Source organism: Petaurus breviceps, unplaced genomic scaffold, assembly GCF_028583685.1.
Source record: "Petaurus breviceps papuanus isolate PSGF00001 unplaced genomic scaffold, PetGlider_PUasm1.0 90845, whole genome shotgun sequence".
Classification (NCBI taxonomy): Eukaryota; Metazoa; Chordata; class Mammalia; order Diprotodontia; family Petauridae; genus Petaurus; species Petaurus breviceps.
In genome coordinates this window covers 9,627,513-9,642,264 of record NW_027187359.1, presented here as the reverse complement: position 1 = coordinate 9,642,264, position 14,752 = coordinate 9,627,513, and the positions used below count along the sequence as shown (strand labels likewise).

Genomic DNA, 14,752 nt, shown 5'->3' with positions numbered 1-14,752 from the left:
AATTACCTTGTATATATTTATATAGTTTATCTATAACTTGCATATACTTACATGTGCATATATTATCTTCCCTGATAAGGTAAGCTCCTTGAGAACAAAGATTCTTTCTTTTCTTTGTCTTTGTTTCCCTACTGTTTAGCAAAGACTTTTTCTTTGCTGCCTTTGTATTCCAAAGTGCTTAGCACGACTTAATAAATGCCTGGTGATTGATGGAAAACCAGCTGCTCTGGGCTTCAGCTAGCACTTCAATCTACAGCACACTATGCAATGGTTAGCAGCAATGACGCTCTATAGGACGCTGATTGTACAATGACTCACATTTACTGAGCATCCCAAATAATCCCTCAGCACCAGAGAAGCTTATTTATAGCCCATCTGTACAGACCTTGAAATGAAGAAGTCAGGGAAAGCATTTGGGCACGGAATTGTACCTACTTAACATTCCCAGAGTCTGGGTTGGGCTCCCAAGTTCTGGTCAGTTCTGTTTACTCTTAGTTATGACATCATTTTCTGTTAAGGATCAAAGTCTTAATAACAGATTTTAAAATGATTTAAAGGTATCATAGCTTGCAAAGAAATATTATAAAAGTGGCAAAAACTAGGATAGGTACACATAGAATTCTCCTTATGGAAAATGCTAAGGGATTTAGGACTTAAACAAGAAATGGAAAATAGCGTGAGGCTTGCAATGGTTATGTCTGCAGAATGAAATCAAGATAACAGATTCCCAGGGGTGGCTGGGTAGTCCAGTGAATAGAGCATGGCCCTAGAGTCAGGAGGACCTGAGTTCAAATCTGGCCTCAGGCAGTTAACACAAAACTAGCCATGTGACCTTGGGCAAGTCACTTAACCCCAACTGCCCTGCTCTCTCCCCTCCAAAAAGAAGCAAAAAAAAAAAAAGGTAACAGATTCCCTTCACCTCTCACTGCTATGAAGGTAACATTATATGTGATGTTGGGTACACACATCACATCTAACAACACAACAGGCTTAACTCTGTTTTTCCACAAAGCAGGGTCCCAGCCAAAATATACTAGTGCTACCACTCTACATATACATTTGTTTCTGTAAGGACTCTAAGTACAAGGGGGCAAATACTCCCACCATCTTCCTCAATCATCCCCAATTCCCTTCTCCCTCCATCTTTTTCCTCTTTTCTTGTTTTACTTCTTTCTTTCCTTCTTTCCCTTTCTAGATCTAGAGTTGAAATATACTTCGGAGGCCATTTGAGTTAAACCACTCCATTAAACAGATAAAGAAACTGAGAGCCACTGAGGTTAAGTGACTTACCCAAGTTAACACAGTTAAGTAACAGAGGCAGGGTTCAAACTTGTGTCTTGGGACTCCATTGATGCCTGCCTACCTTCCCATGGATAGTAAGCTCCCTGACAGCAAGGACTCTGTATATATGTATATGTATATATAGGACGGAGGGTACTTTTATTTTTATCCCCAGTACTTAGGACAGTGTCTATCACAGAGTAGGTGCTTAATAAATGTGTGGTGACTCCATGACTGCCAGTTTTCCTCTCTTCACATTATCTTCTTTTTCTTTCAGGGTTTCTCTCTTCATTTATTTCCCAGACTAGAGGCAATCTGCAATATCCGGATTTTGCTCTGGGGCTCAGCTCAGACACTCTCTTCTTCGTCACTCCCTTTCCCATCTGCTCATATCCTCAGTTATATGTTCCATCCCAAAACCCAAGAGCCCAGCCCAAAGTGGGGGGCAGGGCAGGGAGGGGGACTGCCAAGCCAGAGTGCACTGCCCCCTGCTACATTCTCTGACTTCCTAGAGGAGTCCCCAGACTCCCCGTGGGTGGCAGGTTTGTTGATTGTGTCACTGGAAACACTGCCTCAAGGCAGTGTGTGGCAGCCTGCAGGAGGGAGGGCCCTGCACTGCCAGAAGCCTCAACTGGTTACCTAGGCTCTGGAGGCAACCTGCCCTACAAACGTCCCCCAGGCTCGCCAGCCCCTGCCAGGTGCCATGGAACAAGTACTCACTTGCGAGGGTAGTGACAGTGCTGATGTTCTCATTCCCTCCGACACTGTTCCAAGGTGAGGGCGGGGTGGGAGAGAAGAAAACAGCAATTAGAAGGATAGCAAAGCAGAACCACACTCAAAGAACCACTCACTGGAGAAAAGACACTTTTTCTCCCTGGGTTAACATTGTACATTCATTCTACTATCCCTTTGTACGGTAGAAAGAATTCTCTCTCTCTATTTTTCCCAAAATCTGACTTTTAAATGTTCAGATTGGATGAAACATTTTAGAACTGGAAGACACTTCAGACATCAATTCCCATTTTACAGATGAGGAAACTGAGGCCCAGAGAGGTTAAGTGTCCGAGGTCATAAGGGATTTAACCAAAATTCTTTTGCCTTCAAATCCAGGAATTTTCCTACTATTACCCATTTTGTTTACTCAGTACTTGGAGCTTGTAGTCAGGAAACTAAAATAACTAACATTTTTTACTTGCCTTTAAAGCCATTTGCCTCTCTGGTTCTTATGATCCACAAGGTCTGCCTATCATATTAGAGGCTTCGGCTTCCAGCTAGTTATTATAGGGATGGGGGGATTGGACACCTGGCTGGAGGTGGGGGAAGTGGGGTGTGGGGTTAGCTGGACTGCTGGCTCTCTTCTTGACTGGGGTCATTTCTTTGGCAGAAGTTATGAAATTCAAAGGAGCATCAAGTAGAGGGCCCCCTTGGAGTTCTGAACCTGAATTAAAATCTCATCTGCTCTACTATGACCTAAGAGACATTTTTCAAGGCCAAAGCTTTCCCATCTTCCATGGTTTGGGCCCCAAATCAGTGCTCAGATTTCAGTCCCAATCCTCAGGATAACCAATGACATCTTTAAGGTGATACGAGCCATTCATCAGGCTGTGCTCACGATGAAGACCCTGGTATCTCTTCCTTCCCCCTCTCCTCCAGAACATCCTCCCTCAACACACTCATTTTCTTCTGGAAACCTTGCCCTTATCTCTCACAAGGAGGTAAAGGTGGAGACACACTCACCTCCAAGAGAGACCTCGGTATTGAGTTAGGACATCAAGGATATTGCCAGTTGTGGATCCTGCACCATTACCTGCCTGACATTTAAAAAGAAGAGAGAGAGAAATGTGTTCTTTATTAGAGGATTCACAGTCCTGTCCATCCAAGAAATTCTCATGTACACGTGGAGATGATAACTTACTATATTTGGACTTGGTACTTATACTTTGTCTTCATAGGTCAAGTTCTCTGACTGGACATGTCAAGCCATATATTTAGAGATGGACAGGGATTGGACTTGCATATTCATTAGTGTGAGAAACATTCTCTATCAATAGAAGTCTGCACCTTCCCTCACAGCTACCTGGGGGTATGTATATATGTATGTATTGTGCATAGATGCACATACATATATATATACATGTCTATGCATGTATATGTACAAACATACACCTATTTGTGTCTAAAGGTGACCATCTCTTGGGGAGGGAGGGAAGGAAAAAAAGGAGGGAAAAAGAATGTTATTATATATTTAAAAGGAAGAAAAAAAGGAATAGCAAGTTGTACCCAATAGATTTACAGTTTTATGCACAATTATCTTTTTTTTATTATACTACATTGCGGAAATGCTTCTTTAATTCCATAAACTAAAAAAAATTAAAACTTAAAAAAAAAAGACTTGAGGTCTGTCTGGTTCTGAGATTTGACTCTATTGTCCCCTACACCACAAAATGCCTCTCACAGAGGTTGCCTATTCGATTCCTCTCCTGTGACAGTCTTTATTGGAGGTGGTGGTGGGAATGGGGAAAACAAACAAACTTTCCTTTGACATTTCTATCCTGCTTTGGTGTCCAAAAGTGAAAAGAAAGTTAGTGAAAAGAACGGTGTTTGTTGGCCAGGTCTGTCTTGCTTCACTACAGATAGGTACAGTCTTTCAGAGAAGTTAAGAATCACTTCAAGGGTGGGGTGGCTAGGTGGTGCAGTGAATAGGGCACCGGCCATGGAGTCAGGAGGACCTAAGTTCAAATCTGGCCTCAGACACTTAACACAAAAACTAGCCGTGTGACCTTGGGCAAGTCAATTAACCCCCAACTGCCCCTCCAAAAACAACAACAACAAAAAAAAATCACTTCAAGGAGACACCTGGCCAGGATTGAGCATGAGTGCTGGCTATCTTCCTGCTTGGGGCCAATTCTTTAGCTAAAGTTGTAAAATTCAAAATAGGATCCAGTGGAAAGAGAGTGGAACCTACAGTAACAGGACTAGAGTTTTAATTCCATGTCTAGTTTTTTGTTTGTTTTTTACCTTTAATTCCCCTTCCTAGAAGAAACCTTAAGGCTATTAAGTCTGTTGTTCAGTGGTGCCTGACTCTTGGTGCCCCCAGTTGGGATTTTCTTATAGAGGTACTAGAATGATTTAGCATTTCCTTCTCTAGCTCATTTGTACAGATGAGAAAATTGAGGCAAACAAGGTTAAGTGACTTGCCCAGGGTCATACAGTTGACTGACTCCACTTCCAGCACTCTATTCACCCCGTACACCTAACTGCTCTATCATAGACTCACTGTGTGACACAAGGGAAATCACTTACCCTTTCTGTGCCTCTATATTTCCATCTGTAAAATGAGGATACTGGACTAGATCAGGGGTTCTTAACATATGATCCATGGACTCCTTGGAGGGTCCATGAACTCAGAAGGGAAAAAAAGTACTTCTTTATTTTCAAGAACCTGAAATTTAGCATTTCCTTCCATTATGAATACAGCTGGGATCCATAGGCCATGGTGTAGTCTGCCAAGGGAGTCCATGACACATACAAAGTTAAAAACCCTTGAGCTGAACAATCTCTGAGGTTTCTCCCAGGTCTAGCATTCTACAAATGCCTAAGCACTCGGGCCTCGCAAGCACACTTTAAACAGGAATCTGACCTCCTAAATAGGGGAAGGGAGGGAGAGGCGAGGGAGTAAGTTCAGATCTGCTCATTTTCTCAGCATTTCTACTCCCTTTGCCCCATTATCCAGCTTCCCTATTCAGGTCATGCCAGGAGCTGTGGCCCCATTGGGGAAATTCCTTGGAGATCATTCAGGAAAACCTATAAAACTTTGCTAACACCTGATGACTCATTACCTACCCTGAAAGTATGCTAAAGAAAGGAACTGGTGTGTGCAGTGAATAGAGCACCTGCCCTGGAGTCAGAAGGACCTGAGTTCAAATTCGGCCTCAGACACCTAACACTTATTAGCCTTGTGACCTTGGGCAAATCACTTAACCCCTATTGCCCTCCAAAAAGCAAAGAAAAAAAAAGGAAGGGACTGGGAGGGCCCAAAACAAAAGAAACTCCCATCATTTCTGTTGCTTGGGTAAGAGATCCTGGGCACCTCCCAGAGGGAAATGACAGAAAACTAATGAAAAACCCTCTGCCCTTTCTAACTGGCAGAGGTCAATGTGGCATTCGTAGGATGTCCAAGCCCATGTGGCAGGAGGGCTTTCAAAGCAAAGGAAAGAGTAACAAATTGCCAGCTGAAGACCCCTTATTGGGGTCCTTCCAAAGGAGTTAGGAATCTCTCCAGTAAAAATATAGCCTATTGAATACCCTGAGAAATCTCCCCCCTGCATCTGGGGCTCTTCCCCATGTTCAGTTGCTTCTTGATGACTTTGAGAACCACCCAGATGAATAAAACTGTGCAGACTATCTGGTTTTCTCCCTGGGCAGCTGGAGGGTTGGGGGACCTCGTAGGGTCCTTTTTTAGAGCAGAGGTAGTGAAAAGTTGGGTATAATTTATTAGCATCACCCTCTCTTCCTACTGTCCTGCCCACCAAAGTGGCTTCGTATTATAGTGGTTGGATCACCATCCCTGAAGCTGGGAAGACCTGATTTCAAATGTATCCTCAAACATTTACTAGCTGTGTGACACTGGGCAAATGACTTCACTTTTTTGTGCCTCAGTTTCCTCATCTGTAAAATAAATAGCACCTACCGCTGAGAGTTGCCATGAGAATCAATTGAAATTATATTTTGATAACTTTGAGTGCTATATAAATGAGCTCATGATTTTGGTTATTATCCTTGCCAACCTTCATTTCTTCTTATTATATACCCCTTGACTACTTTTCCTTATCATTTAGGACCCTCACCCTTAACCCACCTTTAGATTTCAAAACTACCTTGCCCCCTATACCACAAACTGGCAGTGGCAAAGGGTTGATGTGAAGGGCATGGTAAGGATGAAGGAGAACATCTTGGAAGTTTAAAGTAAAAAAAAGAAAAGATTTTACTACCGTTGAGAGGGAAACAAACCGTGGGTTTTGCTCTAGAAAAGGCTTTTCTTTCCGGGGTCCTCATGTTAATGAAGACTTCCTCGACCTATCCCAAACCTAAAGCATAGGCCTAACCATGTCACTCCCCTGTTTAAGAAGCCTCAGTGGCTCCCTATTACCTCAAAAATAAAATACAAAATGCCAATTTTGCATTTAAGATCTTTCCCTCTTGGAATTCAACCTAACTTTGCTGCCTAATTATAGGTTCTCTCTCCCTGCGAAACTGGTCAACTTGCTGGTTCCTGCATGGAACATTCAATCTCCAATATCTGAGCCTTTTTATGGGATGTTGCCTTAGCTAGAACGCTCCCCTTCCTCACTTCTGAGACTTTAGTGCACCCCTCATACCCCCTGAAATTAGCTTGCATATATATGTTATTACTTATCTGTATACACACTCTTACTATCCCAGTATATTATAAATACCTCATGGACTGTTACTGTCATTTTTTGGTTTTATACCTCCAGATCTCAGCACAATGTCTGGGAAATGGTAGACACTTAATAAATGCTTATTGAACTGTATTGAACCTAGGATACACATTTTCCTTCCCCCAATCCAAATGACTTACAGTAATTGAGTCTCCCAAGGCTCCAATCACCTTGATGTCAGCAGGTCTCAAATTATGAACTGGAAAATAAAAAATAAAAAAACCAGGAGGGAATAGAAGAGGGCTTAGATCCCAGTGACCTATGGGGCCCTCTCCCCACAGGACAAATCAAGAGCACCTACAAAACTTTAAAGAATTTCTTTGAGCACCTTTCATCCAGGACAATAGACAAAAGCTTTCCTTACTGCATTCACCTTAACGATGGAATCACAGAACATGAGCCATTTGCTTTAGGGGCCTGAGGTAGTAAGAGCTAACATTTACATAGTTCTTTAAAGTTTACAAAGGCCTATACCTGGGATCACAGGATGATTAATCTGGACCTGGAAGGGCCATAGGGGTCATCTAGCACAGCCCTCTCATTGTACAGGGGAGGAACCTGAGACCCAGAGGGGCTCAATCAGGGTCACTCAGGTGGTAAGCATACGAGATTAGCGTCACATCCACTTCCCCTTTACTCCAATGCCAGCCTTCTTCCCACTTCATTGGAGCCTTTCAACAGTCTGAAGATGTTGGGACTAGCTATGATAATTATTCCCCCTTTTACAGTTGAGGAAACTGAGGTTTAGAAAGGGTAAGTTACTTTCTTATAGCTTCACAGGCAGGAAAAAATCTGAAGGGGGATCATCAAATCCTGCACAGTTTCCATTGTGCCTGGTGGGTGATCCCAAGGGAAGGAACATAAAAGGAGAACACCTTTTCTGAAGTATTGGGGAGACAAAGAGCCTGCCAGCCTCTTTGATGATGCCAGACACTATAAACTGAGTTCTCATCTTTCAAATATGAAGGAAGTGGGGTATAGTTGTAGTAAGGGCTTAATGCATAGAAACCTATTTTTTTTGGTCCAGTCTTAGAATTGGTCATTGTGCAAGCTTATGTGAACCTTGTAGCAAGATACATAAAATCTATACAACAAAAAGGGAAAATACTCATATCATTACCTATATTTTCTTCTTCCTTTCCCTCTCTCTATCTCTCCCTCCTTTCCTTCTTTCTTTCCATTACCATGTTCCCCCTCTGTCCTCTTTCCCTTTCCTCCTTTCCTTCCATCCTCCCTTTCTTCCTCCATTCCTTCCTCCCTTACTTCTTGAGGGTAAACTATATACTACATAAAGCATATAAATATTGTCAGTGGAAACATCACTGAACTTAGAATCAGCAGATCAGAAAGGTAGCCATGTATAGTGTAAAAGAATGCCAGATTTGGAATTCAAGTAACAGGTAAAGCCCTGGCTTTGCTGTCAAATAACAGGAGATCATGTGCAGGCTCTAAAACTTAGTGTGTGACCTTGGGTGTGTAACTTTGCCTCTCCGGAACTCCAGTTTTCTTATCTGTTAAATGGGTGGGGAGGTGGACTAAGATAGCTTCTAAAGTTCCTTCTCGTCCTCAATCTATGATACTACTTGCTAGCTGAGTGACTATTCAAATTATGTTACTCCTCTGTGCCTCAGTTTCCGGATTGGTAAAATTAATACAATAGTTATACCATCTACTTCACAGGATCTAAGGAAAGGAATGTAAATTGTATTCATACAGATTAGAGTATACCCAAATTCACATTCTCATAGAAATGAACTTTGTGATCTCAGTCAATATTTGATAAGTAATTTAATCCTCCCAAGACATAGTTCAACCTCTTATTAACTACCTGTCATTCTCAGAATGGTGTGCAAAATTTGGAGTACTGAGAGCTAGACTGAAATCCTGATTCTACATGTATCACTGTCCATCAGACTATGTTTTCCCTAACCTGTCTGAATCACTGTTTTCTTAAATATAAAGAGAGGCATTTGGATCTGGTGGCCTCTGAGGCCCCTTTCTGTTCTAAATTCCATAATCACAGTCATTCTGTTCTAACCTGCAATACCCTCTCTGCCTTTCTTAATCACTTAATGAGTCAGTAAACATTTATTAAGCCCCTACTATGTGTTAGGCACTATGCTAAACACTGGATATACAAAGAAAGGTAAAATACTCCCTGTCATAAAGAAATTCACAGTTTAATGGGAGAGACCACATGCAAATAACTATGTGCCCGCAAGCTCTATACAAGATTAATTTGGAATAAGCAGCCATGGGAAGCATTAAAATTAACAAGGGCTTGAGGAAGTCTTCTTGTAGAAGGTAGGTTTTAGCTGGGACATGCCTGCATGTAAGAAGGGGCCTCCCAAGATGCCTCACTCCCACCAAAGGAGAGTCATAGACACTGGGTTTACAGAGAAGGCTGACTGGTCAGTCAATAGGCATTTATTAATGGGCACCTACTATGTAGCAAGCAGTGGGTTAAATGCTAGAGATGAAAAGGCAAAAATCAGTCCTAACTCAACGAATTCAGTATCATTCACAATCTAACTCTGATAGGAAAACAACAATGTAAAATCAAGATGTATACGAGATGAAATGGAGAAAATCCACAGAGGAAAGACACCAGAGTTAAAAGGGATCTGGATCTGGCCATTGGCCAAGACAGGAAAACCAAAACTGCTAGAATATCTAAGAACATTGTCTCCAGGGAGACTCACTTTCTCCTGACAAAAAGCAACCACATTTCATAAAACATGAAGCAATACAAAAAGGAACTAACGCTTTCAACAGGACAAATAACACACAAGCCCAATAAAATCCCCATCCCAGAAGCATAATTCTATTCACTCAGGGGCAGTATTAGCATTTAATGAGAGAGGTTCAAAGTGTTCTAGGGCTAGACTCCTGGGCAGACAGCTGGTCTCTCTCATTTTTGTACAATCTCAGCAGCCAAGAAGGTCCTGTTCATTTCAAATCCTTGCTTTCCTTCTATTAGGACTGAAAGGCAGCTTTTCACTGACATTTCTGCAGTTTTGTCCTTTGTGGAGGGGTTCTATTACTGCCTTGCATATTTAAATTAAAGTTATGACCAGAACCATCACTAAGCGTACTTCTGATGTCCGGGGCAAGAGAAGTTAAGGGCAGGAAGCTGACCTCAGATCTAGTGAAAGAGGGAGAGACCTTGGACTTTAGCACACACGACCCTACAGCACAGAGGTCTGGAGATACTGCTCCCTAGTGGGACCCAAGAGATGCTAGAGAATCATGTGTCTGTGGAAGGAGAGAACACCTCCAGGACCAAGGGTCAAGGTGGGATTGGGCTGAGTCAAGGAGGTTCTTACTTATTGTGAGAAGGATCATGTGAAAGGAGCTGTCATTGGATAACTTCCAATTTTAACTAAATGTTCTTACTGAGCGAGGACAAGTATGGTCAACACCATCTAAATGTTGACACTTTAACCAGGTATGGCTCTCACTGTAAAATGTTCAAGAGTTACAGGGGTAACTTAAGAAATAGATTGATCACCATTAGTTCTTCCTACAAAGCTCATATAAAAATACTAACACCATTTATTAATAACAACCATGGGGATAGGGACCATACCTACAATTTTATTGATATAAGGAATTTTCCAGTGAGGAAACTTTCTCAGAGATTGTCCAGTGCGGTCTCCCATAGTGCCAATGTAGATTGCTGCCTTCTCTGTAGCATAGGCTTTTATATTTGCTTTAAATACTGAGAAGTGAATGACACACCCAGGGTCACAAAGCTAGTATGAACTCATATTTATAAGATTCACAAAGCAATTTTCTCACAATCATCTATTATTGTTGCCTTTGCTGGAGCCCCACCAGGAGCTTCTCTGATCACTGCCTTCTAGTTCTTGTTTTTCCCCTGCTAGTATTTCATACCTATGACATATTTCTTGACACATAATTTCAAGTAATATGACTGACCATAACAAATAAGAATAGGCCTCCAGGTAGAGAGACTAGGAGGCAAAAGGTCAAAGTTCAAGGAAGTAAGAATTTGGGCAAGACAGGACTGTCACTGAAGATTGGCAATTGTACCTGCACCTACATTCCTATAGTCACTGGTGGTTGGTCTCTACCATGCCAGCAATCCTTGATTGAATACTTTGAAACAAAAAGAGTAAGGGATTTATAGATTTCTAAGACTACACTTTAGGCTACCTCAATCTCTCTACACATCATATCTAATCTATTTGTCAGTGAAAGTGCCAGCTGAATTTAACCAGATCACATGCCCATTTAAAAGTGGAGAAGGAAAACCTCATTCAAATTTTTCCTCTTGCCTCCTCTGAAATTTCCCTCTCAGGGGTGGGGAAACTGTGACCTCAAGGACACAGATTCCCCACCCCTGTAACTAGCTTCTTCATAGCAAATCCAATGAGTAAGAGATTAAGTCATCCATGGAATGAGAAGAGAGTTCGACCTGTTATCTGAAAGTATAGGAAGTATAACATTTTTTGGTTGACCTTGATTCCTGATTTAGGGTTTGTTAGTATCTGATAGTTAAAGGCACAGCCCAGAGATATAATGTTTTATTGATGATCCTACTAGGAAAGGACAGTTAAGCGATAAGATTAAATATGTGTGCTGATAAGCTGAATATTATCTGGTACAAACAAACAAAATGACAGTGCTTTGATAGATACATTATTAAAACATTCAAGACCTAGCAGATTTCTCAGATAGGAGGTTTTAGACTTTTACCAGAAGATGGACTGCATACCATAATAGCTAACATTTATGGAGGCTTGAAGGTTTACAAAATGTTTTTCATACATTATGGCATTTGATCCTTATAAGCCCCAATTCACAGATGAAAAAAACGAGGCCTTGGGCAAGTCATTTAACCCCGATTGCCTTGCCTTTCCCCCTCCAAAAAAAAAAAAAAAAGAAATTGAGGGAACTTGGTCATTTAGAATACAAGGGAAATTGTCAAATATGTATTAAAATTTAATCCAGAAAGAGATTTTGAGGGATTCTAACTCTAATAACTTGAGGAAGGCTCAGCTGTTTGTTTTTATCTTTTATGATTTGGAGAAAGGTTGGTTTAAGCTAAATCACTTTAATAGCACTAGGATCTGGAACCACAGAAACCAGTCTACTCTTCCTTATGTACAACGTGACACCATAGAAAGTTATTAAGAGTTTGACTCAGATCCTACTTTTAAGGCTTAGGACAAGTCACTTAGCCTTCCTAGGCCTCAGTTTCCTCATTTGTAGGGTGAGAGGAAAGAAATAGATGGTCTCTGATTGGTGAGAGCTCACCATATACATTTGACAATCCCAGATTCACCATGCTACACTGTCAACTTCCTTCCCTACCCTTCTCTACCTTTATTTCTACCTTTTGCTCTGGGAACATTAACTCAACACTAACCATTCCCAGAAAAAGTATATCCATTTATTGTTCACCACTCACCATCTCTGTGACTTCTCAAACGAATTCACCCTTCCATGGACACCAATATTCTGTATGTCTTGACGTTTCCTATTAGAATGTAAACTCTCTAAGGGCAGAGATATATACTTTTTGTATATTGTCCCTAGAACTTATGAAGGTGCCTGGTATGTGTCATTAAACAATCATTTAATTAAAAAAAAATAAAGAAATAGATGATCTCTGAGGTTCCTACATTTATCTGTTCTTGATTCAGGATCAGTTATTTTTGCCTAAATATTTCCTGTTTTCTCCTATTTTTAATTCAGTCTTTTGACTTTTATTGTTTCATGATGTCTCAAGAAGTTATCACCTTCCAGTTAGCCAATTATAATTTTTAAGGGGTTATTTTCTCCTGTGAAGCTTTGTACCTCTTCTATCATTTGGCCAATTTTTATTCTTAATGCGTTGTTTTTCTTCAGCAATTTTTGTGCTCTTTTACCAAGTGGTTAATTCCCTTTTCATAATTTTTTTCATACCTCTCCATTTCTTTTCCCTCTACCCACTCTAATTTGATTAAAAACTTTTGTTTTTGCTTTGATAAAAATCTTTAGCTTTTCTAGGAATTCTTGTTGTACTTGTGTCCAACCTGGGTTTTTCTTAAAGTCATTGTCTTTTTAAATATTTTTGTCTTGAGTTCTCCTGTCACCATGATCAGTTTATTATTTTGTTGTTTGCTCATTTTTTCCAGGCTATTTCTTAACTTTATGTTCAAATTGGGCTCTGCTTATCTGGAGACGGGGAGGGGAATGACTGGCCTGAATGTCTGGAACTAGGACATGGAACTGGGTAATGGGTGACACAGCTGTCAGATGGCACTTGTTCCTCCCTCTAAGGCTTGTAAAGAGGTCCCCCAGGATCTCTTTCTGACCAGATGTTCAGTCTCCTTACCGCCCTGCGCTCTGGGCCATCATTGCTGATGCCACAAAAGCCTAAAGTCAGTGCTGCTTCTGTCCACTCCAGACCTATCTATTTTTCTAAGCTGTCCTAAATGTCCCAAAATGACTCACTGTGACATTTTCTTCACTTTCCCTTTTCATCAGAATTTTCTGTGGTTGTGGATGAGGTTTTGGGGGCGTCACAGCAAAGACGCTAAACTGGCCCTACTGTTGTGCTCCTCTTTCAGGCTTCTTTAATTAGGTTATGACAAATTTAGGGACTTTATAAAAATCAGTATTTGAACCCAGAACTTACAGAGCTCAGTGCAGCCTCCATATCCAATGTTCTTTCTATTTAACCATGTTGACTCTGTGACAAAGTATCATAGGTAATAGGAAACTTGGCGATTTAGGATACAAGGGAAACTGTCAAATATGTATTAAAATTTAATCCAGGAAAGAGATCTGGAGGGATTCTAACTAAAAACTTGAGGAAGGCTCTGCTGTTTATTTCTTTTGTCTTCTCTGATTTGGAGAAAGGAGGACTGTTTAAGCTAAATCACTTAACACTAGGATCTGGAAACATAGAAGCCAGTCTACTCTTCATTATTCACAAGACAGGTCTTTCAAACTCATTCACCTGCTCCTAAGATAACATCAACAATGAGGGTGAACTAATTGCCTTGGCTAAAGCAACTTTGTTTTGTAGAACAAGTGATTATCAGGCTTATTTCCTTTCCCTGATCTTGTTTCAGGAGGGACTCCCTTAACTAAGCAGAGAGTGTTAGGGGGAAGGGCTGGCAGGTGAGATGGAAGGGCCAGGTGGAGTCAAGCTGAAGATTGCCTAAATTCTTTGGTACCTCTGACTTTTGGTGCTTCTTATAAAATGATGGGCAATGCATCCAAATCTCTAGCCAAACCAGGGAAGATCTTAGAAGTCATCTCATCCAATACCCTTATTCACAGATGAGAAAACTGAGGCCCAGAAAAATCAGGTGAATTTAGTCACATAGCCAAGAAGTACTAGGGCTGGGATCAGAACTCAGGAAAGTTCCAAGTACAGCACTCTTTCCACTTGCCAAAGAAGAAGTAATTTAAGAGAGTTTGATTTCATTGGAAATAGGCAGACTTCCCCATCATGTCCCCAAATGTACCATCCTTTCCTGATCCCAGAGCAGATTGGGACACAAGACCTGAAACAGTTAGAAAAACAGCTTTCTGGTCTATGCAGAGAATTAGAGTTAGCCAAGAATGAGAAGTCACCAATAAAAAAATTATCATGAATAGACCTGAGGAATGGAAATTCTGGGTTCTCTAGAGATTAAAAGCTTCCAATAGGAAACAGCAGGATGGGATGGGAGTTAATAGGGTCTGTCTTCCCTCTTTTCCTTTAGATGACTGAATAACATGTATTTATTATGTCTTCCTCTTCAGAGCTTTCTTTTCAAATGTGAACAGCTGCAAATAAGAATCCAGTGCACTTTCTTGAAAAAGGGAAGAATTACACTTGAACCTCCAAAATTAAAACCTGGGCTTGGAATCAATAGAGGTCTGAATTCAGGTCCAACACTTGTTGTTTGGTCATTCATTCATGTCCAATTCTTTGTGACCCTATCGGCCATATCACACCAATACTGTCCATGGGGTTTTCTTGGCAAAGCCAATGGAGTAGTCTG

General features: G+C 41.0%; 1 protein-coding gene across 1 annotated transcript in view; it reads right to left on the bottom strand.

Annotated features, from left to right (window-relative positions):
• PLB1 (phospholipase B1) overlaps nt 1-14,752 on the bottom strand; it is a 223,176-nt gene that overhangs the window by 125,024 nt on the left and 83,400 nt on the right. The window contains exons 20-22 of the mRNA XM_069071811.1: nt 6,884-6,942; nt 3,019-3,092; nt 2,002-2,045 (exon numbers count right to left, since the gene is read on the bottom strand). Coding sequence (XP_068927912.1) covers nt 2,002-2,045; nt 3,019-3,092; nt 6,884-6,942 — 177 coding nt within the window. The remainder of the gene's footprint in view (nt 1-2,001; nt 2,046-3,018; nt 3,093-6,883; nt 6,943-14,752) is intronic.